Source organism: Patagioenas fasciata, chromosome 1, assembly GCF_037038585.1.
Source record: "Patagioenas fasciata isolate bPatFas1 chromosome 1, bPatFas1.hap1, whole genome shotgun sequence".
Lineage (NCBI taxonomy): Eukaryota > Metazoa > Chordata > Aves > Columbiformes > Columbidae > Patagioenas > Patagioenas fasciata.
The window spans coordinates 194123587-194149852 of NC_092520.1; the positions used below are offsets into that span (position 1 = coordinate 194123587).

Here is a 26266-nt window from a genome sequence, read left to right on the forward strand (position 1 = left end):
CGGGCCCTGCGCGCAGCTCCTCCGCCGACAGCCCCGCAGGGGCATCACCCGCCCGCCCCCCGCAGCCCTGGGGAAAGCGGGGCAAACGCGCCGGAATAACGATGCAGCCGGGCAACCGCAACCCCAGCGGCAGCTGTGCGGCGGCAGGCAGCCTCCCCCTCCCAGAGCCGTGCAGAGAAGTGTCACGAGAGACGGGCGACGAGAGCTGCCCGCTGACAGCTCTGCAATTAAACGCTGCCTCCGCTTTGCAGTTCATGCGGTACAATAGCGGTGAAGCAGCCATGCAACGAGACAGAGCGGAGCTGCCTCTCTGACAGTGCTGCAGACAAGGAAGAGGGCATTTACCTGGCAACTTCGGTTCCCTCCGTTCCCAGGGGATGGTGAGCAAAACCGATGAATTGTAAATAACAGCGGGAGCCGCAAATAAACTTACACTGGACCTTTCTGCCGGAAAAAGGTCCCTGCACCTCCACACGTAATAAAATCGCTCCGCAGTCGGAGCGGGAGGCGAATGATGTGCCGATGCTTGTTATTGCAGCGGGTAGTTGGCGCTTGCATGGAAACGCCCGCCTGCACCGAGTAGCAGTAACCTGCAAAGCAATTCAAGAAGGGGCTTGCAGCAGCCGTGCGGAGGAGGCGAGAGCAGCGCCGGGACGCGCGGCCAGCGCGCAGCTGCCCGTTCAGGCTTTGGGGCGCACCGCCGGAGCCGCCGAGCCGGCAGCAGCAGCCGCAGCAGGCGGCCGGGGCGGGCACGAGACATGCGGGGCTGCCGCGTGCAACACGTTGCGGCGCCGGCCCCGGGCGGCGGCGGCCGCGTCCCTGCAGGAGCCGCCGCGTGGCGGCAGCGCGCATGCGCCAAGCGGCTCTGGGGGCGCGCGGGGCCGCTCGCTGAGGGGCGGGCGGGGGCCAGAGGAGGCCCCGGGGGACCGGGGGCAGCGGGGTCGCGAGGGCGCGGCAGCAGGAGGCCCGAGCTCTCCTCCACTTCTCCCCGGGCGCTCCGCAGCGCGCACACGGGAGCTCGGGCCCAGGTGCGGTGGCGCTTCCCGCAGCCCAGTGGTTTGTGAGGGTGGGTAGCGGCGGGGGAAGGGGCGACTCACACCCTGCTCTGAGGTTCTTGAGCCTGCGGGCATGTCAGGCTTTAGGTGCTCCTGTTGGAAACCCTTCCAGCTGGTTTGTTTTTAAAGCTCGTGTGGGGTTAGTCACGCCTGATAAAACAGCCCAAGGGTAGAGAGCTTGCCAGAACACAGAGGGCAGCTTTCAGCTTGGCTCAGGCCTCTGTCTTCACAGAGGTGACCAGACCGTGCTGTCCATCTCTGGAATGGAAAACACCCTATCACTCTGTGGGCATAAGCTGGACCACACAGCATCAGAGGAGGACATATGTGCTGCATCACAGCCAGCATCTGTAGCATTCAGACAAAAACTCCAGGTCGTAGTTCCTCCTTCTCAAGTTGTTTATGGATTTTATATTTAGCAGTACTTAGATGAAAACCAGAGATAGGCTTAAACAAATGTCTCTGACATTTCTTTCTCTCAAACATTTTGCAGTTGTCATCTGCAACGCAGCGTGAGTAAAGCAGGGATTTTAATCTTTGCCTTGAAACTTCCCTTTCCCCAGTCACTGTGAACAATGTGATGGTCCTGCTTGTTATTTGAGTTCAATATTGAGTGCAAGCTTTAAATAATACTTCTTGGTAGGGGTCCTTCCATCCAGGGAGGGATGTAATGAGCAAGGCAAGAGGGATGTCCTGATGGCGACAGCCCTGATGGGGCTCCATTCAGCAGGCACAAAGCTGTCAGTGCTGCATGTTCCTGCAGAGCACTGAGGATGAGAAGGCAAGAGAGCCTATACGTGAAGCTGTCACCATCATTTGTGTAATTTTCCCTGCTCCTTGCCTTCAGTAGGCTCTGTGGCTCTGTTGGTGCTCTGGGAGGACTAACACGCAGTATCTACCTCACGGGCAGAGGACAGGGAGAAAAGGTACCAACTTCTCACCCCCTTCTCCTGTTACAGTGGGCAGTTGTGATGCAGCGCAGCAGAGAGTTTGTGGTCACCAGCTGATCCCAGGCAGGAGAGCCTGCAGGGCAAGGGAGGAGGCAGAGCAGTGTGGAGGCTGGTGTGGTGTACTGGGGAACAGAGCACAGCCTGTGTCATTCCCACATGCAAGGAGAGGGGGGATGGTTGCTTGTTTAGGCCTCAGGCCTCCTGACAAACTCCCCAAATCCCTGTGGAGGTCCTGCACAACAGCTTTTACTGCCTGCAGTGAGGGATGGATGCACTGGGTTCTCTTGCCATAGCTGTATTTGGGCTATACATGTATTTTATCAGCGCCTGACATACAGACTTTCCATTCTAACAACAAACAACTGGAACTCCTTATGCCAGAGGGATGATATTAAGCAAGGTGGACTGAGAGACTGAGGCAGTACAGCTAATCTGCAAAACTTTTGCTCAGACTCTCAACACCCTGATCGTTTCACCGTGCTTTTCTCTGCCGTTGAGAATCTTGACCTGCTCATTGAGAATCTTGCTGAAAGACCATTTTCCTAATCCTCACTGTCATGTCCTTTTTGAAGCTGATTTTGCTTGTTCAGTTAACTTAATTCAAAACAAACTACTTGCTTTTTGCTTTTAGAGTCTTCTATGGTTTTCTCCTCCTATCTTCCCCTGCCTAAGCCCTTACCACTTGTCTGCTATTTAGATGCTGACTCTAGGTGCTTCCTCATGTTTTCCCACGAGAAAATAATGCCAGCTTCTAGTAACCATTTCTGATGAAGCTCAGTGTAAACATCTGCAAACTTTAAGAGCATAGGAGCAGCCACAGCATCTTTTGTTAAGGAATTCCACAGGTTTACAACCTGTTGTATCAAATCCACCTTGTTCTGTTTGTTTCAAACATAGTTTAATTTGATAGGCCCTAGTTATGGGAAGGTATTTGGATCAATACCTATCTTTTCCATGATACATATGCTTTTGTAAATATGTATTCTGTCTTCTCCTTAAATTATATCTAGTTCCACATTTAATATGCAAGGAGTCCTGCTGGCACAGAAAAATAACCATAAATCAGACACTCAATTTTTAAAATAACTATGGCATCCATGAATAATTTAAATTTATCTTTTGAAGGTTACTTCATTATGATACCATTATTCAGTTTAATCATATTGATTTTGTAATCTTACTTGGCAAAATTATGTCTGTATAGCAAGCTGAAGAGACAGTAAAGACAGAACAGTGCTGTCAAACTAAAATGTGGGCAAACAGAAACCTGTAGTATGGCCTTGGCACATGGAAAATTACTGTCATAATTTATAGATGAACACCATAGCCAAGTTTCTCAACAATAACATACTGGGATGTTAATCTAGACAATAATCAGGCTGTGATAATAATCCTGTGCTCATAAATATTTCACAGCTTGCTGGTAGGGTCAGAAATTGATTTACAGATCAAAGTGGAAAGTCATGTGAATGAATTCTAATTAATACTAACAAAAGATCAAAATAGGAGTATTATTTTTAGACAGTGTGAATAAATAATTTTATATATAATATATTGATTCTTGAAGGTCAAGTGTGGCTTTTAAAAATATTGTTTTCTGAACATCTGAAATGTAAAAATAAATGAGTAAAAGTGAGAAAATTATTGCAAATTCTGGTAGGAAGACCCATAGCCTTATAATTTGCCTTATAAGCAGAGGGCACAGTACCTCTAGACGCAGGGTGAGATTTATCTATTCAAACATAAAGGCATCTGAGCTGGATATTGCAGAGCACTATTCCTGCATTGTGTAGGAGGAGAAATAATGAAATGTAATGGTGCAGTTCATGTGACCAAATGCAGATGTCTTCTTCAAAATGAGATGAATCATTGCCACATTATAGGTGTCCGGAGTTTACACATGAATCCCACTCGCTGTCTTTTCTATTACAGCTTGTCCCAGCTTAGCCATTTCCCCAAGGGCAACTCTCTGCTGTCCTTGTCCTTTGTCAGTTCCCAGTCACTTGGGAGTTGCTACCTTTTAATCTGGTGGTTTTAACATCAGTCATGCTACTGTGAATCCTCATGCAATCCCCCAGGATATCTTTATGGAAAGGATGCAGCTTCCCTGATAACATTGGTGAGGAGCAGAAGGACTGGGAAGCAGCTGGGGGGCATTTCTTGCCTTCAGCTGAGGCTGTGATGCCTGCAGCCTTTACCCCACCAGTCCACCCAGAGGACCCTACTGCCCGCTGAGCAGTGGCAGCAGGGCAGTGTGACCCTCAGTGCAGACCAGCTACTCCCGTGGCTGCACAGGTGCTCTCGCTGGGCTGGCTTTGCAGTCAGTGTGGCCACAGCTCTGCAGGCACTGCAGTCTGCCTGTGTGAGCAGCAGTCATTACTTTGGTGAGAACATCGTGCCTTTGCAGGTGCACTCAGCAAGACGAGGCTGCATAGGGTTGGCAATGGGAACTGGCAGATGGCAGCGGGCTGTGACAGTGGGTCTTAGCATTGAGGTGAGGGTTTTGGCAGTAAAGTGAAGTGAGATGCCAGATGATAGTGAAAAGTGGCAACTGGCAATGCAGCCTGGCTGTGGTTGCTGGTACCAAGATGTGGCTTTGGCAGTAAGAGGAGGCTCTGTGCTCCCTGTCAAGGAAAAGTGACTCTTAACAGAAAGATGTGATACTGTTGGTGACATTGGTGAAGTGTTGTTTGCAGCAATGCACATCTTCTTGCTAATGGAACTCTTCTGGGATGGTTTAGAATATAATAGACTATTTCGATTGGAAGGGACCTACAATGTTCATCCAGTCCAACTGCCTGATCAAACCAGGGCTGACCAAAAGTTAAAGCGTGTTATTAAGGGCATTGTCCAAATGCCTCTTCAACAGTGTGAGGCTTGGGGCATTGACCCCCTCTCTAGGAAGCCTGTTCCAGGGTTTGACCACCTTCTTGGTAAAGAAATGCTTCCTAATGTCCAGTTTAAACATCCCCTGGCACAGTTTTGAACCATTCCGCATTTCTTGTCACTGGATACTAGGGAGAAAAGATGAGCACCTCCTTCCCCACTTTCCCTCCTCAGGAAGCTGTAGAGAGCCATGAGGTGGTCCCTCAGCCTCCTTTTCTCCAAACTAGGCAAGCTCAAAGTCCTCAGCCTCAGAGAAGGGTGGGATATTTTGGTTGCAGAAGTGTGGACACCTCCAGTGTGAAGCTGACCAGAGGCCCCAAGCCCCCTGGGATGCCAGACAACACCCCTGGGACAAATCACTGGCCTCTCATCAGGTCTATGTTGAAAAGATGTGGTGTGCAAGGTGGGGGTGAGAAGGGACGGGCTTCTGCCCTAATACTAAGCGGAGGAGGGAAGGTAATAGAATTGTAACGTGATAGAGCTTTCATGCAACTTACACGATTTCTTCATAGTAATATAATTGTGAATTTCTGCTACTAGTAACAGGCAATGTAATAGAGAAATGTGTTGATTATTCAATAAACTTCATAACTGTTATCAGCTACATCTTAGGTCTCCAATCTAAAGAAGTGTCAGACACATGATATAGCAACTATAGAAACTATTTTTATGCAAAAAGCTAAAACCATTTAATTTCCCAAAGACTTCACAACTAGTCATCCACAACAACCAAGATAATGACATGGGGAGTACTTATTTGTCCTGTGATGTGGGACTTCTTGCAGCATTGACCTAGTGATTTTATTCTAATGTCAGTATAGCATTGATCATTGTGGAGTCAAGAGAACTTAGAGTGGTGCAGGCCAAAAGGCAAGGTGGAATCCAAACATGGATTTTTGTGGGAACTCAATACTGTGGCCGAAGACAATGAGACACGGTGTTGAAATGCTTCAGTAGCAGAGACTGCAGCTGCACAGAGATTGCTCAAGGCAGGAAATGCACACAGGGTTAGAAAGGCTGGGGTTCGAATACTGTGTTCAGTTTTGGGCCCCTCACTACAGAAAAGACATTGAGGTGCTGGAGAGAGTGCAGAGTAGGGCAATGAAGCTGGTGTGAGAGGTCTGGAGCACAAGTCTGATGAGGAGCAGCTGAGGGAAATGGGGCTGTTTAGTCTGGAGAAAAGGAGACTGGGGGGAGACCTTATCATTCTCTACAACTACCTGAAAAGAGGTTGTAGTGAGGTGGGGTTTAGTCTGTTCTCCCAAGTAACAAGTGACTTGATGAGAGGAAATGGCCTCAAGTTGTGGCAGGAGAGGTTTAGATTGGATATTAGGAAAAAATTCTTCACGGAGATGGTTGTCAGGTGTTGGAATAGGCTGCCCAGGGCAGTGGTGGAGTCACCATCCCTGGAGATGTAATAAAGATGCATAGATTAGGTTCTTAGGGACATGGTTTAGAGGTGGACTTGGCAGTGCTTGGTTAACAGTTGGACTCAATGATCCTAAGGGTCTCTTCCAACCAAAATGATTCTTTGATTCTATGTCAGTGTGTGGGACCTAGAGATGAAATTGTCAGTGTGAAACTGGAGACATTTAGACAGAGCCCACTGAAGTACAGAAACTATACTAAGAGAAAAAGTAAACATTTATTTGAATGTAATTTTGGCAGTTTATATTACTTCAGAAGAGACTTAAAACATAAATACAATGTGTATTGAATTGATGGTGTCTTTATACTTGTAATTTTCTATTGCCAGAGGACAGCCTGTTTCTTGTCTTAGGCTGTTGCTTCAAAATTTCAGATTCTGACTAAAGAAAGAAAACCACATGCTTAACTGCTTTGCTCAGTACAGATTGCAATCAGCAACATTATTTTGAATTCCACTCTGAAGTTTGCAAAGTAAAGGCTTCATCCTGCCAGGCGGTGGTATTAAGTATCACATGGAAGGCCGTCATAATTCCAGTTTAGTGTAGCAAGGAGCATTTAAAGTTGAAGTAAACTTGGAAACGGATGAGAAAGTACAGATGAGATGATTATGGCTCTTTTTTCGTTTTTTTTTTTTTTTTTTAAATTTAACCCTAAGTGAAGGGGTGAGAGCCCTGATTTCTGCTGCTAGTCCTGCTTGTTTGAGCATCACAAGCTAAAATACATAAATATCACTTGGAGTAAGGAACAAAACTCTCCAGGACTCATAAACTGCTGGGAGTCCTCATCTTGTTGTGCTCCAGACAGGTTCCCTATTGCTTGTCCCCTCTCCCTGGTCCCATTAATCTTGCACTCTGCTGCACATTGGCTGTGCTGCAGCAGGACGGACAGAGAACACAACTGCTGTAGCCTGTTTTGTAGCATGATTAGGCATTTTATTGAGAAGTACAGATTCAAATTCTTCAGGCTTGAAAGGGCCTAAAGCTCAGATTTTTTGCTTCTCAAGGACGTGCTCTAACCCCTAGGATATCATGTCTCCTCTGCTACAGGATGTCAGAATTTTCTTTAATGAAAAAGGAGAACGTTAATGTTGTAATTCTACAGTTGCTTAGAGCATTCAGTTATGTTCAATTATTGTCTTGCCATTTCTGTGAATCAGCCTGCAAATAAATGGTGTATGAAGAGGAAGGAAGGTTTTAACCCTACATCTTGATCTGTGGAAGTAGTACTGGAGGGATTCCTTCTCTTGCATGTTTGTTAAGGAATTCTAGCTGGGTGAGTTCTGCAGGGAGCTCTGAGATCTGCAAGATAAGCTGTGCTGCCAGGAGGCTGAGCATACTGCGGCTACCTTGGAAGGTGTTTAGGAAGAGAGTTGTGAAAGGTAGTGCTGCAGAGGTGAAAGAGAGAAGCTATGTTCCAGGAGGCAGAGAAATGGAAGAAGAACAGAGTAGAGAACTTCACACAAGTTTGTGGAATAAGAAGGAAAGAGTCAAGGTGAGGCACAGCAATGCTGGTTCACAACACCCTAAGCAACTTGCAGCATGTTTTCTTGTGGGTCTGTGATTCTATACAGGGTTACGAGTACCTAGCTCCCCTCTCCCTGCAGCATGGTCAGACATCTGTGTCTTCTGGAGAGATGCACATGCCTTTCACTTCAGAGGTTCCTTTGCAGGTGCTTTGCTGGGAGTTCATCTGGCCTTTGCATTTTTGTTCCCGCAGAGTGAAGATAATTCCAGGGAGACAGACAGCTCAGGCGAGTGATGGGGAGATACAGCTCCTACCCAGGTGGTCTCTAGCCAGCCCTGCATCTTGTGGCCAAGTAAAGATGTGAAAGGGAAAGGAAATCAGGAGAGGCAAGGAGGTAAGTGAAACTCCTGCATTTTTCGTCAGTTTTTGTTAGTGAAAGTTGTAGTCTTTTTGATAGGGACCGTTCACTGTTATTATCAATCAGCTGTTCTAACTACACAACTATTTTAAACCCCCTGCATACATCGGCAAAATTAATACAGGTTATCGGATTTTTTAACACTTGGTATTGTCCATCTAATTGTAAGGAAATGAGAAGGAGCAGCCATGCCAACAGATCATTATTAATGTATTTGAAAACAGCCAGTAATCTACATCATTCAGTTATGGGGATCCCCTTGTCCCCAAATCAGCAATCACAGAGAGATTTATATTTTAATTGAAATTTTATTCTGTAAAGGGAAATAAAAGCCCTCAGCTTCTTAAGACCTTACAATTAATTAGGCACAAAATAATCCATAAAGATTAACAGTGCCCTCATCCCAGAAGTGTTCAAAACAAACAAACAAACAAAACAAAAAAACAGAACCAGAAGGCAAAAGAAGCACTTTAAAATCTGTAAGTTATCAATACATGTCTAACAATAGTTCACAATCCTCAAAACAGCACAGGCATTTGCAGTGAGTAATCACTCATTAGAATTATCAGACATAGCATGAATTTGAGCACAGATGGCATCCCTAATTACCATTGCCTGCTTTAACCTTAAGTCTATAGTACTTATGAGGGCACATTGTTTGCTTAAGGGATCCATCAGCATGTAGGTTCTGCTCCACGAAAAAAAATTCACCTCTAGTTTTCCAGTTACAGACTGTGACAAAAGCAAGTCAAGGCTGTATGTACATGCTTTGGCAATCTTGACATCCAGGTGATTTTCACACCAGTGCCATTTTGCTTTTGTGTTCCATGTGCACAGTCTAACCCTACCCTGAATCTTCTAAATGTACTGTACTGCAAAGTAAAATTGCTGAGAGCCCATTTCAGTACTTGAATGGATTTCTTCAGTCTTGTACCAGTGCTCCAAAAGACTGGTGTACCTCCCTTCCAGCCATGGCATTTTCCAGACATTGTGGAGCCCTTACTGGTCATCCCATGTCAGCAAGGCAGTATAATCCCACCTACCATGCTGTGTCTTGTTCTGCTGCTCCTTAAGTGTTGATGGATGAGAACACAGTGTTCATCTTGTTTGCCAGATTTATCATATGCTCTGTGTTCACTCTCCATACTCAATGCCTTCACATAATGATGAGCTATCACTCTGATCAAATGTCCCAAACCACAGCTGCCAGCAAACACAGAACTAAACAGTGTGCAGGCCCTGCAGAGCCTTGGCAGACTAACACAACTTCTGCCCTTGAGCTTGCAGAGGAAAAACAAGTCTCAGGGAAGCTTTCTCCTGGGAACAGCTCTGCATTCCCATGGAGAGGGTGGGTTTGCTGCTAAGACCATTAGGCACAGCATGAGCACTGATCACCCTTGGTTGGAGCCTGTTAGGTAAGACATTATGCGTGGGAATGAAGGGAGTTTACCTGCCTCAGGCTTGGCATCCACATGTGCAGATCTGTGGACACTTCTGTTAAGGAAGTAATATGTACCTGCCTCATAAGTTCAATTATTTTTTGTATATTGAGTTATGTCATGTCTTCTGGCAGATGCTGCTGTGAATGAGTTTGGGCATCGGCATACCCTCAAGAGATGATCCATTGTATAATAAACTGAACCAGATACTGGAAGGACGTGGTGTCCAGGAGACTTCAGCTGGTGACATTCTTCATTGTTAGAAGAAAATATCACAGGAAAGGTAATACAGAGCCAGAATACAATCTTCACTGCTTTTTGCTGTCTAATGTTTGCAAATGGGCACGTGCCAATGGAGATTTCCTGGCAAACTTTCTCATGGATGCCAAAACATATATTTCTGGAACAAGAAGATTGGACAAAAACGCCTAATAAAAACAGGCCTAGTTAGTAATAAAGCTGTTTTAAATAATAATATAGCAACAAAGACAGTGAGATAAAATAGAAAATAATCTGTTTTCACTATTCAAGAACTCACTGTCATATTTGAATGAGCTTTGACTATAGCCTGTACGTTAATATTTTGGCTTAGTTTCAGCTCAGAGTTATAGAGGTGACTGAAGTAAAGAGCTGAGAAGAGAAAAACTCTTGCAGCATTTATTAAAAAAAATAGAATCCAAATATATGTGAGAAATGGAATCAGTTCTCAACAGCAATGATCAGTATCAGTGTCAGAGATACTAGCTTATGTAGCACAGCGAAAACATGGTTTTGCCCCTGTCAGAACCAGCTAGACGCCAGCAGCAGTTGGCACCAGTGCACCCTGCCGCATTCCAGCAATTGCCCTGAGAGAGGTGCGTGAAATCTGGCACAGGTGAGACTTCACAACTTCTACCTGCCCATCATGCCTATGACCTGCCCAGTCCTGCGTGTCCCAAACAGGTCAGGTTTGGTCTGTGCGAGCAGGCTGGCTGTGCACTGCAGCACAGTGTTTGCACCTGCAAACTCCTTGTGTCCCCTGTGGCAAATCTGATCTGTACATGTCCAGTGGTCTTCAGGATGTCCAGCAGCTGACATTGCTCTCAGCAATTTTACTTTGCAGCCAACTACATTTAGAAGATTAGGGTTAGACTGTCCATTACTTCAACCAAACTGCCAAACGCTTGGAAGTGACAAACAGTGAAGTCCTCCTAGTTCATCCAGTAGCCTTGTCCCAGCTTTCCACAGTGTTTAGTAGCTCAGGTGCAGTGCAGGACAAAGGCAAGAAACGTGCCTGGCCTGGGGAGGGACAGAAACCAGTTCCCCCGGGATCTGGAGCGCTGGGCAGTGTCATGCAGGGTCACTAGTGGGACACTGTTGCTTGCACTCTCTGCATGTGTGTTATCTAGATTTTATGGCTATCTGGAGTATCCTACTCTCTTGTGCCCTGGAACGAAGTTCAAAACCTGAATAATAAATATACTTCCTGTATTTACATGTTCTGAGTAGTTCAGTTGACTTAATGGTGTGCAAGGAAAATGTCTAAAATTATCACAAGGCAAACTAAGCTGATAAATTTTGAAGTAATATTAATTCTTTCTTGTTCCAGAGATAGTTAGTAATTATCAGTCCTCTGGTACAGGACAAAATTGCAAACAGATCCTCCCAGCTATATTGTAAGAAATTTCTGCTTGCTTCAGGCAGCTTACTATTTTTTTTTTTTATAAGTAAGTTGGCTTTTATTTCTCATATTTCAAAAAATCATTAAATAAACATTTTTCTCTTCATCTTCCTAATAGAAGGGTACAGAGAAGTGGTGACAAGAGAAGCAAAAGACACAAGTTTGAACAATGGAAATTCTAGTTAAGTGTAAGAAAAAAATTACCATAACAATAGTTAAACACGGGAAGAGGTTGCCCAGAGAAGCTGAGGACTCTCCATTCTTGGAGCTATTCAAAACTCACAGCCCTGACCAACCGGGCCTTGTTGGACCTGCTCTGAGCAAGGGGCTGGGCTGGATGATCTGCAGAGATGCCTTCCAAGCTGAACCTATTTTATAACTTTATGTTACCTAGGTAGCATTTCAAGTTTCTGTTACATCTGGAAAGATGCCCAAACCCAGGAAGAAAATATGCCTTTGAGAACTACTGTGGTGTAAGTGTTGTAATAGCTGCTGCAAATCATGTCCCTCCATTCCTGGCTGCAAACATTTTGCTTTACAAGTGATGTCACCGCTAAGAGCATTTAGGGTAAGATTACATGCAACACATCTCCTGAAGAGCTGGATTCTCATCTATCAACATAACAGGTTCTTCTTGTGATCCTGAGAACATAACTGATGTAGCCTTGGGCAAAACATTTTTAATTCATGTGCTGTTCTGTTACTTCTGGCAAACCTGCATGTGCTGCTGGTTGGTGTCCTTGGTTCTGTAAACTCTACACTTGCTTAATTTTATTGTCCTATACACAGTCAGCCATACTAATAAAAGTGAAAATATTTGCAATAGTAAGGCTAAGCCACTGCACACACTTTTGCAAATGATCTGGGTTTGTAAATTTCCTATTACAGCACAAGCTGAGCTCTCCCTGGGCGCCGCTGTGCTCCAGGTGTGACAGTGTGGAGGTCTCCAGTAGTGACTTGACTGAACTGAGCTACTTACCTCTGAACTGAAAATATCAATGGCTGAATAATTTCCTATTATGCTGAATTTACATTAGAAGATACTGATTTGGGCATAAGCCCCTACTGTGAAAGTTAGAGTATGCCCAAAGCTATAAGCTAAAGATCAAACCCCTTTTGTTTGTGGGGATAAAGACAACTGGTGAAGGTCCTTATATGAACGTGGAAGAGATTAAATCCTCACAGCCGAACAGATCAGATAGTGGGCAGGGAGCATAAAGCTGTCAGTCTTAATGCAGAAAATGAAGTTACCACAAATGAACTTTTTCTTTGGAAACTAGCAGGAAGATAAAATTAATATATTGCAGTAAAGGGGAGATACTTCATATTCCATCATTATGTACTAGAACTTGTTAAAAAATAACTAGTCATGTGAAAAAAACCCATGAATTAAGGGAACCAGTTAATCTGCAGAGAGTTTTTTAAGGAGTTAATTACAAAACAATCTGAATAATTTTGAACTTAAACAACTGCTTGAACTCTGAAGAAATTCTATTTAGTCTGGAAAAACCTATCATTTTACCCATAGTTAAAATGGGTGAGTGCCATGACATGGGGAACTTCAGGCCATGTAGTCTGCCCTGGGGAGAAATTGTAGAGCACGTGCTGTATCCTGCATCATAGTGATTAAGGAAGTTTCTTTTCCCTGGGTTTCCCTAACGATGACTAATGCCAGTCAACAAGAGAAGGGCAGGCACTGCTGTGGAATGGATGTGGTTTCCTCTTAACCCTGCTACGGTCAGACCGTGGTGTATTTCCAGCTGGCAGGAGCTGAACGCTTTCCAGCTCTGCACAGTGCCCTGATGTTTCTGTTGCTTCTTATAACTGATGTGTTTTGCTGAGAAGCCAAAGAGAACACCAGGTGTTACACCAGGAACCCAGAAATCTACATCCGAAGCAAACTGTATCAAATACATTTGGACAAAATTACAAATTTGGTTGATAAACTCTGAAATGATTACTTCATGTAATAGACTTTTTGAAGGCATTTATAATATATTAACTATGTACATGTTAATGTTTTCATAAAGAAAATCACAGCATTTGAATAACTTTCATGCTGATTCATAAGGTGCTAGACACAACAATAAAACCAGCATAGATATTTGATGAAAAAAGCTTGTAGACTTAGGCTATTCAATAAAGCTTCTGCTGGAGCAGAATTAAATTAGTATATAATGACATTTTCACACTAGAAGGAAAAGTCAAGTAAAAAAAAAAAAAGTTAAACAAGACAGGTAATATCTGCAAAAAATCTGATGCTGCCCTTTGGGCATTCAGCTTCGTATCTGCGGGCTGTAGTTGTTCATTGGGATCCTAAAGTCACAAAAGGAAAATTAGTCTTTGCAATATTAGATCATAATGTATTTTCTTATCTAAGATAAATACACACTTTTGATCAGTAAAAGAAATGAAACTGGAAAAAAATATTAAAGCAATGCCATAATGGCAATAATCTTTAACAATTATCCTAATTAAACCTGCAAAAACTTGACTATTATCTGAAGAAAGAACCAAGGCACCTATGTAAACCTTGCTCTGCATCACCCCACGGAAAGCAGGAGCAACTCTACCAAAGTCTAAAATACAGGGAGCTGTTGGCAGTGGGGGTTATGTCAGGCTGCAGAGTTTCTCTAAAAGCCGCGGGTTTGATCAGTGTGGGCCCCGCAGCGCAGCGGGGCGTGAGCTCACACTTGGCCAGGGAGAGGGAGGAACGAGCCTCCCCAGGCACTGCTGATGCAGATGGTGCCGGTGAGGTGGAAGAATTGCTGAGGTACCTGCCTCGTTCTGTCTGGGCTAACGGAGCTGCTCCAGGGTTAGAGCATCATTACACCGCATACAGCTACCACAGCTCTTAAAAAAATCACATTAAGTATGTAATATTCTGTTTAGCTGACAGAAGGTCATCATTTAAAAGTTTTCAGCTCCAATGTATGCAAATACCCACTGATGTAAAGACAAACTACTCTGATTTTTTTTTTTTTTTAATTTTAATTATATTACCTCCCAAGCCTTTAATGGGATTACTTCCTTCACAGTCGGTGGAGAGTGGATGATGTGCTTATACAGAGCCTGTATCTGCACTACAGAAAGTAGTTGTTTTTCAAAGCATCAAAAATTCTCAGTCAGAACTTGGCTTTCCAGATGCAAACAGTACACAGATACTTTTCAGAAGTTAATGTTTGGAATAACCTTTAACTGGAAACTGGGATGATTTAGTTTCTCATGTTCTTAACCAGTGCTGCAGTTCCCAGTCTTTAAAATAAGTCAACCAGCAGCCCCACAAGTCTGACTGCATGGAAGTTGCGGCTTTGTTCACGCTTTTAACATGCCATTAGTTGCCTGTGTTTCTTCCCCAGACATCGTGAGGCTTTCTGAATACATCCCTAACTCACTGGACAAAAAGGAGATGTGGAAATCAATCGATCTACATTTCTGCTTTGCCTTTCAAAGCACATTCAAAATGTCTGTGAAGTCCATGAGGTTACTCACAAGCTTAAATTATGTTGTTCTTTGGGCACAGACTACTCAGCACTGTCTAGGAAAATGCCTGAATTTCAATGGCGTTGCTCATGAGTCAATTTACTTTGTGTCCAGGCCCCATCTTCAGATTACATCAGACAGTCCCTGGAGGAGTTGTTCTGTCGTTGAGCCAAAGGCTTGCTGATGCAAATTTTATCCAGAATTTTGTCTGAATACAGCCACCTGCTACCTCAGGCTGGTGGATTTCAAGGTATGGCTTAGTGCGGGTTTCCAGCCACAAGTCCGATGCAAAAAAATCCAGTATAAAAACCTGGAATGGCAAATTCTTTTTATAGAAGGAACACAAGGAATTACTAAAATAGGCATTTTTGGAACACAGCTGTTCCAGGATTTCAAACATGATTTTACTTTGTAGGAAAGAATGAGCTGGATAGAGAGGAGAATGTACTTTTAAAGCACTGCTTCATCTTCAAGAGATTTTTTTAAATGTACCTGCCGTGTGAGGTAAGAGTTGATTCCCAGCTTGTTCTTCGAATAATTTACTCTTAAAATGTTTGAAGCAACATTTATAAAAGGAATGTGTTTGAGAGCACATTAACATGCGGTTCAAACCACTGTCACCAGCCCATTCAGTACCGCAGCTCCCGGTACGACGTGTGCAGGGCTGATTCTTGTTCATGCCACGTTAGTGCTTCCTCCGGATGTTCCCACTCAAGGCAGCACTTGCTCCTGCCTGTGTGCACTTACACTAGGATGTAAAAATGAAAAACAGAAAAGAAGGCCATCTTGAACTGTTAACACTTCTCATGAGGAGCAAACAATGTTAATTTATTTTAGTTCAGGATTTCTTTATGAGCAGGCAGCAGGACAATAAAGATGGGCTTTTGAGTCCAGACCAAGTGTTGTTGATTTCAATCCCAGTAGTTTAATCTGATAAAGATTACATAGCAATTTACAAACGACAGCATTAATCTGTCTGTAATTATTTTTATTTCTACTATTAACAAATTCTGTAAAAAATATCCTTTTCTGTAATCTATTTCTTTCCATGTGCACTTCTGCAATGAGTCACTTTTCTTAAAAAAAATCTGTTCTTTGAATTTTCTCTTGCTAGGTTTTTCTGTGGTGGTAGCAATGATTCCACAAACAAATGAGGTTCACGTACAGGGCACTGCCACAACAGCCACATACGTTTATAGCACACCATCATTTTTAGGACTTAATTTCAGGATGTTCTGTAGTACCAAGGGGTAATATTACAGTTACCATTTTAAGCACAAATGAGACCATTACCATTCACCTGGAATGTTTGTGGTACTACTTATTACCTAGTTAGTGGTACCTACTACACCGTGCTTAAAAACTTGGTAGTATTATACTGGATGAAGAAATCTGACTAAAGACTCTGGCAAACAAGTTGTTTTTCAAAATGAGTGGGGGCTTAAGTAAAAGTAATGACCAAATTTAAAGTTAAAAAAACACATCTGACAAACATCCAAGTCTTAAAACAGGCAACTCCAGCTCAACCTTGAGACTCTGGAAATCCAGTCAGGTCGAATGAGCTGCATCACCCGCCGGTGTGACATCAGTGACGAGCTGCATCACCCGCCGGTGTGACATCAGTAATGAGCTGCATCACCTGCTGGTGTGACATCAGTAACGAGCTGCATCACTCTCCTGCATCACTCTCTGGTGTGACATCAGTAACGAGCTGCATCACCCACCGGTGTGGCAGCAGCCCAGCCTGCTCCGACCTTGCCCGGCCCTGCCCACGCCAGCACCTGCCCCTTCCAGCACGGGCTGTGGGCTGGCGGCACCCATGGAAACCAGCGGCCTGTTTCAAGGGTGGAAATGCACATCCGGAAGTCACAGGGCTGACACTTACTGTCACTACCCTTTCCTATGGCAAGGCCTGAGCAGTCTTCAGAGAGCTATCCCCAAAACAGAAATCATAGAGATGAAAATGCCTTTTTGTCGGTGTTCTGTTCCACACAAAGGATATCTTCATTTTAGGCACTCTACAGGGAATATTTATGCTGGATTTCTACTTCTGCTTCAGTTATCCCATCTGTGCTGTTTGCTCATTAATTTAAGAGAAGCCAGAAGGGTAATTTTCAGTACCTTCTGCCCTTGCTATCCTGGGCTCTCCATTGCCCCAGGGCATGGCTGTTGGCAACAGAACAGAAACCACTGCAAGGCCCTCGTCTTCCCCAGAAATATTTCAGCAAATTGGCAAGAGCTGACAAGATGCATATTTTTGTGCTCCCCCCACTTCACACCCCCACCCTCACTACTGTGTATTTGCAGGGGTGCTGCTCCGCTCTGCCCGGTGCACTCGCCCTGCGCTGAGGGCAGCACCTGCTCCCGCATCGGCTGCTCCACGGGGCTGCAAAGCTGCCCCAGCTGGGCCGCCCCACCACCCTCCCTCACCCCAGGGGCAGCCAGCCAAAGAGAAGCAACTGAAATAACATGGGGTGCAGCATCAGGGCTTTTTGTTTGGAGCACGTTTTTGTCTTTTGGTCAACACAGTACATGTGGCTGCTTAAAAAGTCTCACTGTTAGGGATGAGCCTGTTTGACCCTTATGTGAGCAGGACTGCTCTTCTGGCTGCTGTGACCCCTCCAGACATGCTCTAATAGTGACAGCCATCACCAGACAGGCTGACAGTGACTGAGATCATCTTCCTGGTATTCACACAGCCATACATACAGTTTGTTGCTTTTCAGACATATTAGGGATACACAGATCTGATGAAAACACACACTTCTGCTAAGCATCATTGTACTAAAAAGTGAATTAAGAGAGAGCTTTCCCTTCACAAAAAAAGCAGCCAAATACCCCAGCTTTTATCAAAGCCAAGTTTTTTGGTACCCCAGCTTTACTGTAATCCATGAAGGATGTGTGCAAGAGTATCAAGCCCTGCATTACCACCCATATGGTTTTCTGAAAAAAACAAGAAGCCGTGAAGCACCACATGCCCAGCTCTGCTACCAGCTGATAGAGCATCTGCTGCAAGAACAGCACCTGCACAGCCCCTTTAGCAGAGTCAGTGCTACTGCTGGGTACCCACTGCACCTGCTTTTCTTCCTCTCTTTAAGGACAGTGCACATAAAAGATTTTTCTATTATTAGTCTGAATGATTCATCTCTGCCATCTCTGAATTTCTATCTTGCTCTTCCTTAATTTTGATGCCATTTGGATGCACTTTTTCCCAGTTGAAAGAACTACAAAGAGTGAAACGTGAACCAGAGTATTTACATACTTTTCTTACTTTCATTGTGCATATCCCAAGGTGTAAAAAAAAAAGCAGAAGTATTTTCCTTGAAGATGATAACTGAATTCTATCATATTGAAGTGTATTAAAAGCAAAGAAATTACCCAAGTTCTGCCCAGGACTTGTCTACAGGAGAATGTTATTTCCCATTAGGAAGGGTATGCATTTGAACAACTGCTGAACTCCCACGTTTATTTTGTAACAAACAGTTTAAGCTGTTCATTCATTTTGAAGTGATCCAAGATAATTCATGCAAGTCTCTTGGACTTGCTGTGTGGGTGTTTTTATTTGACAAGCGCTGTCATAACAAATACCTCTGCATTTATCAATAAACCAAAGTCTTTGGCACCAGGTTTTTGTAAATTTAAGTTTAGACATGAACTTAGTAAGACTGTACTCAAATAGCCTTATTTTATTCACCATGAGATCACTGTTGTTATTGAGACTAGTCTGGTGTCAATTGCACTTAACAACTCATGTTCACACACTTCCTCATGTCAAGATGCTCGGAGCTTTGACATCATGACTCAGAATTCTTTTTCTAAAGCAGCTTTTCAGCAGTTGGCAGTCACTGAGGTATTTCATTTTGCACTACTGTATTCCACAGCTGTAAACCAGTTACTTCTACATCAGGAACCTCTACTTCCTCAGCAGAAGAAAAATTAAAATTCCAGTTGTGTCATTTTCCCAAACACTGTCATATCCCCTCTCAGCCACACTGCTTTTCCTTAACTTACAGGAACAGAGCTGCTCCCTCTGCTCCTGTGAAAAGCCGATGCAGGCACTCGCCCGCCTTCCATCACTCATAGCTCAGCTTGGCTCAGTTCCCAGGACCCCTCTCCAGTCTCCTCCTGACTCCCAATTTTTTCTTCCTTGACATTAGTATTACTTAAAAGAACAATTAGTTCTAGACTAGAACTACTCATTCGTGCCTTCCGGACCCTTTCCAAATGTAACGTTTCCACAGTCCTTTGTCTTCCATTTACATCCAGTTCTCCATTTCAGGTGCGCAGTCTGACATCTGTCCTTCTACAGCCTATCACCTCCTTCCCTGCACTTCTGTGAGACACTGCAGTGGAAGCGATTCCTTTTGCTCTGGTAGAGCAAATCTCGAGAAGCCACTACTGAAATATCTTTAATTATATACTGAGATATAATAACACTTAACAGCTGTAAGGAAATTGAAGCAGTTTAAAAGGATTATTTTACACTCCCATTCTTCACCATGTGCTAGAAGAACACCCTTCCCCATAGCTTAGAGGCATATTGCATTTTCCTTACCATTATTATTAAAAAAAAAAAAAGCACCAATTGTTTAAACAATCACACTATATACATTTTAATGAGCCTGGTAAAACTGAGACAAATGAATTGTTTTCGAATTTGTGAATGAATAGTGATGTCCCCTTCTGTCAGTTGCAAAAAACCCTCAATATTTTTTTTTTTTTTTAAAAGCATTTGTTTCTTATTAAGATTTACAATACTCATTATTCTGGTAACTGAGCTCCAAAACATGCAGCACAATACTCCTTTACACCTTGAAGCTATTTATTTAAGCTATTTTATTTAAACTTTTATAACATTGTCAAATCAAGGTTGCAGAAGACAGCAAATAGCAGGTGCAGTTGTCTGCACACTCCAAACTCTACTTCTTGTCCTATTGATCCCTTAATGGGATAATGGGCCCCATGGAAAACAAAACCCAAACCACTATCACACAAGATGTTAAACACAGGTTGTAACTACAGCCTTTTTTTTTAAATTTATTTTATATTTTTCTGGGTAGCATCCAGCCATGTGTCTGAGCTGGTCTGGCCTGCACAGTGACGCTCGTGTCAGAGATCCACAGTTTGACCTTCAAAATGTTATGTCATTGGTAAGGATGGAACTTTTCATAGATAAAGCTCAGTTAAACAGCTGTTAGAAGAAAATACATAAGTAGCAGAAATAACACATGAAATACCTAAAAATACTTGCCCAGCAGCTCCTGCATCCATCAGTGATTTAGCATCTGACCTAGACTGTGCCAGCATGGACAGAGGAACAGCAGCAATTTCAGGGGAATCCAAACCCACAAAAAATAGTGGAAGACTATAATAAGCAACATGAGGGACAGACACTCTAATAAAGCCCTCATATTCTAAAAGACTATTAGAAGTGCATACTTATGATCTAAATGCAGCCACCTACAAGTTATGGTGATTCTTTCAAAAAGCAAAGACCAGTCTTGAGGGAACTCCTGCTGCCACAGCACAGGCTCCAGCTGCTGGGATGCTGCAAGATCAGGATCACTACAGAGCAGAACGTGGGTCTCAAGCCTTCACTGCTGTTGGAAATGCACTGAGAACACAACCAGAACCTGTTGAGTACTAAAGGTTTTGATTCTGGCATGGAAACCTCTGGGCTTTTCCAATGTCTTATCTGGTGTTTCAACAGCATTTTAAAAATGTCAGCTCTTAACAGTTTATGTTAAATGGCTCAGGAATTGCTTTACAGATTACCTCTTTCTCCATCTCTTGCTTTTCTAAAGCCCACAATGTCTAATACAATATTTGGAGGGGAACAGGGAGAGAAACTTGTAGTAGTGGTCCTGTGTTCTCCAACTTGAAGTACCTCGGAAGTGCTCCTCAAGCCATGGAAGGCCTCTGTACAGATTTTGTAATTTCTCAGTAAGGCAAGGAGTTAATAAGTGAGAACAGCCATTGTCAAACAGGTGTGGTTTTTTTCTTCCCCACTTCTTCAGGAAAAGGTGGTTTCTGTAAACAGAAGTGAATAACTAGAATGGTTTGCATGCAAAGTATGACTTAGTTTGACTGTCTCTAAAAGAAAGAGAATGACTCCAAAGTGTCATTGCTACTTCTGCACGCACTGGCTGATCCTCCTTTTTCACACACCACAGCCAGCTCTGCCTCAAGCTGCCAGAGGAAACTGTTTGGAAGCTGCAAACCCTGCTTAAACCAGTACAATTCCAAGGGGTAGGTCTCTCTTTAAACAAGGTTTTCAGTAGCAGCTGAGTGGGCAGAAAGAGATGAAAAATATCACAAGAGAAGGACGAAGACAAATATTTTTTTTATATCACACAATACAGCTTCTCAACCACCGATAAGCAGCAGCACACAAGGTGAGGTGAAAGCATTAGGAAAAAGAAAACCCAGACATGGTTTTAAATGCATAAAAAGTCACAGGAACAGAAATCCCCCTTCTCCCCAAGAGTGCAAGCTTGCTTTGTGCAGCCATCCCAATGAGGCATAAGCACTTCTCTGAAAGCACTTTATAAGACTGTGGGAGGCTATTCTTGGTAACTCATGGAATACGTTTTCAAATTTTAGTCATAGATGACATGAATTACAGTAAGAATAGGTATTAGTGGAAAGAGTACAAGGGTTTCTCCACTGGAAAAAGGTAATTGTTGGATGAAAGTCTTCTTTTTCCCCCCAAAAATGTGTACTTGCCATTTAAACTAAGAACTCTTACAGAAAAATAAACACCACATATGGTAATAGGCATTTATCATTTGACTTCTGATAAGTAATAAAAGCACAATGTTCAAAAATAAATCAAGTAGTTTTTTTATCTTTGTAGAAACTGATGTCAACATGCAAACTATTACCAGTAAAATGTTATTAACTTGTAACTTAGGTATGACAACATGGCCAATCCTCTGCTGCTTTGCTATGCAGGGGTCATGGAAATACTCCTCAGTAGTTCTGGATTACACCTTGCAATAAAGTGAGCACTACCCCTCTCCATTACCATCTCTTCCCTGTTCTCTGAAGAGGGCACGAGCACACAGGCACTGAGGAAGGTGGGCAGGTCAGAGCAGTGGTTTGTGAGATACAGTAGGTCCTGACACAATCCTGAAGCAACAGGTCTTTCAATAGGCAACAACTAGGACAGATTCTTAGTTAAACAGCTTCCCAAGGTCAATATAGGATACTGGTACAGCATCACCAGTGCTGGCAGATTCAGCATCTTACTGAAGTAACACAAGCTGTTCTGTCCTGTTGTGAGTGCAAGCAACTTAAGCAGCATAACACCATGTCAAGGGGCTGGGCTGAGCCACTCCAAGCACTGCTCAAGTTCAGCTGCAGGTCAGACTGGAAATACAGTCTGGGATCTCAAGAACAGGGATCACAGCACAGTGCACTCTTACAGAGTGTCTGCCTTTGGTGTTTTACCATATTTGCAATCTTATAAGTTGCAGCATCTATGTATTGTGCCTTGCAGAGGTGGGAAGTACAGTGCATAGCAGGAGTGGAAGCAATATCTGTGGCCTGTAAACATGCAAACAAAAGCTTGGTCTCTTTTTCCCCTCCATTTGCTTCTCTGTAGATTATAGCCCTCCTTATCCAAAATACTTGTTACAGAAAGCCATCTTATTTTGGGGGCCATTCCTAAACACAGTGGCTATTTGTCCAATTATTCCTAAAGTGTTACATGTCAAGACTATCACCAAGGAGAAGACAACAAGAGAAAGAAAAATTCTGTTTAAGAGGACAGAACAGTGCCCAATGAAGCCACAGCAGAAATATTGCTAACCCATCAGTTTTTTATTTTGTCAAAATAAAACACTATACTTTATTGTACAGTGTATTTGTAGACACACAAAACAGGTTTAATTTTCTTTCCTTTTAACCCACCATTTGAGGCACTGGTCTGACATACACCACAGCCAACAGCTGGACTGCAGTACAAAACAACTAAAATCCTGTGTGATCTCAGCTGTATATACAAAGGCCTTAAAAACTGGAAGTAGGGTTTTTAAACATGCTTGGCTTAAGATACATAAATATCTGCACTCCACTGATGTTGGGTATCATTCCAGTTCACATCATGGATATATTATTGTAACACTCCCATAACAAGATTACAAGACAACAGAAGTGTTCTTGGGATGGTCCAGTTTTAAGAGGCCTTTTGTCCTACAAAAGTCTGAGAAAACTGAGAAGCTAAAAAAAAGTTACAGAATAAAGGAAAGCTAACATAAGAGTTTATCAATATTTTTCCTCTGAAGCTTGGAGAATTCAGGCACACTTACAGACTCAGGCATACTGTTCTATGCAAAGGCATAAAGTCACATACATTTTAAACAGAAAAGTTCACACTTCTATGTTACAGAGTTAAATTTCAACTTTAACTTTAAGAAAAATATTAAAAATCTTGTTTGGGGAAACATCCAGCCATCGCAGAACATGTGCCTTTCCCTGAGGACAAAAGGTGCTGGTTTGCTCAGGGCTCAATTTCAGTTAAGTATTCTTAAGTTTCAAAACAGATGAGGACTGAATGCATCTTAACACTGAAAAACTAGTCACACCTGTCAATTAAAGGAAACAAGATAAAAAGTTTACTTATCTTTCCATGAACAACAACTTTGATCAAAAGTTCCATCTAGTAGATAATACCCATTTAACAATGTTACACATTACTAGAATAGATGTTTAAATCAATCAAGCAAATTTCTTTAACTACAGTGAAGTCATCTTAAACATTTCCTCTGTGCTCCCTCACCCTTCACCCCCAAATCACTGTGGTCATCAAATACATAATGCATCATTTGGGGATACATAAAATACCCAAGTCAACAACAGTTCTTATTCAATATTTCATGTTCAGACTCTTCTTATGGGGTTTGGAGAAAATATGGTTACATTACATGTTATGTTTACAGTACTTAAGAATGCGAAAATCACATCCTAACATCATAGCACACGTTGTATTTATCCATCCTTCAAGTGATACTAGCTTTAAAATATTGTAAACTGATCTGTATCTAGCAAGGTTAAAGACCAGACACTCACTCCTGCAGGTGTTCCAGCTCCAAAGGCAGGTCACAACCTACATAAACTCCATTTGTTAAACTGTATTCTAACAGTGCACAAAAGCAGGGATCCTACAACAGAAGATCAATGTTAAATGTAAATCATGCTGCTCTGTGAAGTGAGTTTTCAAGCAAATTAACATGGCACATGGATACAGGAGATTTAACAGGACCTTTTCCAGAAACAGGACTCTGCAAATGATACAACATGGGAGGAAGATACCTATAGCTGCTCTAAGTTAATTTGTTGCGCAGATGTGTCAAGAGACTAAACTCTATATTCAGACAGTTTCTGGAATACTGCTTGCTTTCTTATCCAGAGCCAGATATCATATCTTAGATATTAAGCAAAGCTCACCTTACTTCTATGGAAGGCCCATGCATGGGTTCAAAAGGAGACAGACTCCCTGGTAGGCTGTTATATTAATTGAAACAATCACTTTATCACCCTCCATTTAAGAAGTGAAGCAACTACATTTTGTGAATAATTGATTGCACAAGGTTATTCAGAACATGCTTTATGGACTTGCAGGCTGCTGGAGAACTTCAGCATTGTGATCCTGACCACTTCTAGACAGAAAAAGGAGGTAGTATCCCATACACACAGAGCAGTTTTACAATTTCCATTGTGCGTGGAAATCTACAGTGTCGGTGCCTAAAATGTCCATACTTACAGGGTCCTATGGAGTTGAGATATTCCCAAATGCAGACTGCAGACAGCATATCAATTCTTAACATAATCTGATGTTCCCTCACATGAGATTAAACCCCCAGATCATTAATTTACTGTGGCAAATACCACATGCAATTCAAAGACATAAAATCAAAACTTACTTTCACAAGGACATGAGGATTTCCCACAACAATCAGCAAAGCCTTTGCTCTAGTAATTGCTACATTAAATCTCTTGGGGTTACAGAGAAAGCCCAAGCAATATTTGTCATCAAAGAAGCTTCCATGAGATCGCACCTAAAATTAATTTTGGATAGTTTTAGAAACAGAATGAGAAAGCAACTTAGCAACTTATAACATAACACTTGCTTACTGCAGTAATCCACAGCTCAGTGTCAGCAATGCACAAGTTGGCTTCATAATCTGAATTTCAGCCAGCTAGCTATTTCCCACTATTGGCTTTCCCACAGAAGGTCTGTTCTCCAAGAGGCTGCCAATGCAACTTCAGCAACATCAGGAAAATGGTCTACTAGTTCTGTTTTAGCATCAGGACTATCAACCATGATTTGAAACACACGACACCAAAACTGCTACCTAAACCCCAGTGATTTTATCTTTTCAGTAGAAAAAGTGCTAGAGCTGCTGCTATTCTAACCCCTACAGCTGAATGATAATGCAGAGTCTTTCTGCAAACCTTCTTCAGGAGTCTCAGTGTGCTTTGATTTGGCTTAGAAAAACAGAGCAACTAGTGTGCTGTAACTGATGATCATTAAATTTTACCTCCATTTCATCTATATTTGAAGCCATCTTTGATAAAATAAATAGGAACATAGTACATACCTAGAACTACTATAAGAGTGATAACAATGCTGGCTCAAAAAACTATGGTGAGATGGAGAACAAAGAACGTAAGCATAGTACCACTGCCCTCAGAAAAAAAAAACACAACAAACAAGAAAAATGCTACAAACTCTTCTTCCAAGTCACAAAATGCCCCAAAATCAGCTGTTCCTCTATCCTACATTCACCCTGATTTCCATTGCTTTGATTGTTTGCAAAGCTGTTTTATACTCCTCTCTCCTGGAAATCCTATGTACTCTGGCTAAAAGTAGTCCAGTACTGGTCGTATCATCAGCTACACATTCCTCCTTTAATCAGTTTTCCTTATAAACCATTACTCAGGCTTACACAGGCTCTGTATATACAGTACATTCTTGAACAGCCCTGAGAGCTCTTGGGTCACAAAAACCTCAGGAACCTCATGTTCCAAACACTGCAATCTTTTACTTAAACACCACACCAAAACTGCATTACCATTTGGACAAAGAGCAAGCATATGCAGACCTTTTTCTGGATTCTGAACCAAATTCCACACTGTAGAAATACAGCTATATAGGGCCTGTAGTGCTCACCAAAAGAAAATCTAAACCCTCAATTAGTCATGTACACTTCACTGGCATCACTTGCTGATATTCAAAGTATTAAGTTAGCCTTTACTAAAGTTTCCCAACCATCTCTTCCACTGATCCAGCAGATTTTTACCCCAACCAGGAGTTCAGTGTGCCTACAACACTGCATATGTGGCAGACATTATCTCAAAATACAGGATTGGTATCACTCTGGTAGCAAGAAGCCATCTGTGAAAAGCCTCAGTAGCCATCAGCTGACTTCTCAGCTGCTGCTTACACTTCAACTCCATATTGATTTCTCCTTAAAAGC

At 42.7% G+C, this 26266-nt stretch overlaps 1 protein-coding gene and 1 long non-coding RNA gene across 6 annotated transcripts in view; one reads left to right on the forward strand and one right to left on the reverse strand.

Annotated features, from left to right (window-relative positions):
• The first annotated feature begins 285 nt into the window (after positions 1-285).
• On the forward strand, positions 286-13467 carry LOC139826929 (uncharacterized). 2 transcript variants are annotated; one of them, XR_011737052.1, is made up of 4 exons: positions 286-380; positions 8036-8177; positions 9775-9923; positions 11419-13467. It is a non-coding gene; the product is annotated as an uncharacterized lncRNA (long non-coding RNA). The 2 variants fall into 2 exon arrangements; XR_011737051.1 differs by lacking the exon at positions 11419-13467 and having other exon boundaries at positions 9775-11110.
• A 6163-nt stretch (positions 13468-19630) lies between these two features.
• Positions 19631-26266, reverse strand: part of MOV10L1 (Mov10 like RNA helicase 1) — a 35230-nt gene continuing 28594 nt past the window's right edge. For 2 of the 4 annotated variants that reach the window (XM_065846826.2, XM_071803399.1), the window contains 3 exons: positions 24710-24844; positions 23856-23947; positions 20353-23371 (listed from right to left, as the gene is read on the reverse strand). In XM_065846826.2, the coding sequence (XP_065702898.2) occupies positions 23362-23371; positions 23856-23947; positions 24710-24844 (237 nt within the window). In that variant the 3' untranslated portion in view covers positions 20353-23361. Of the gene's footprint in view, positions 23372-23855; positions 23948-24709; positions 24845-26266 lie in introns of all 4 variants that reach the window. The other 2 variants (XM_071803401.1, XM_071803400.1) reach the window with 2 other exon arrangements.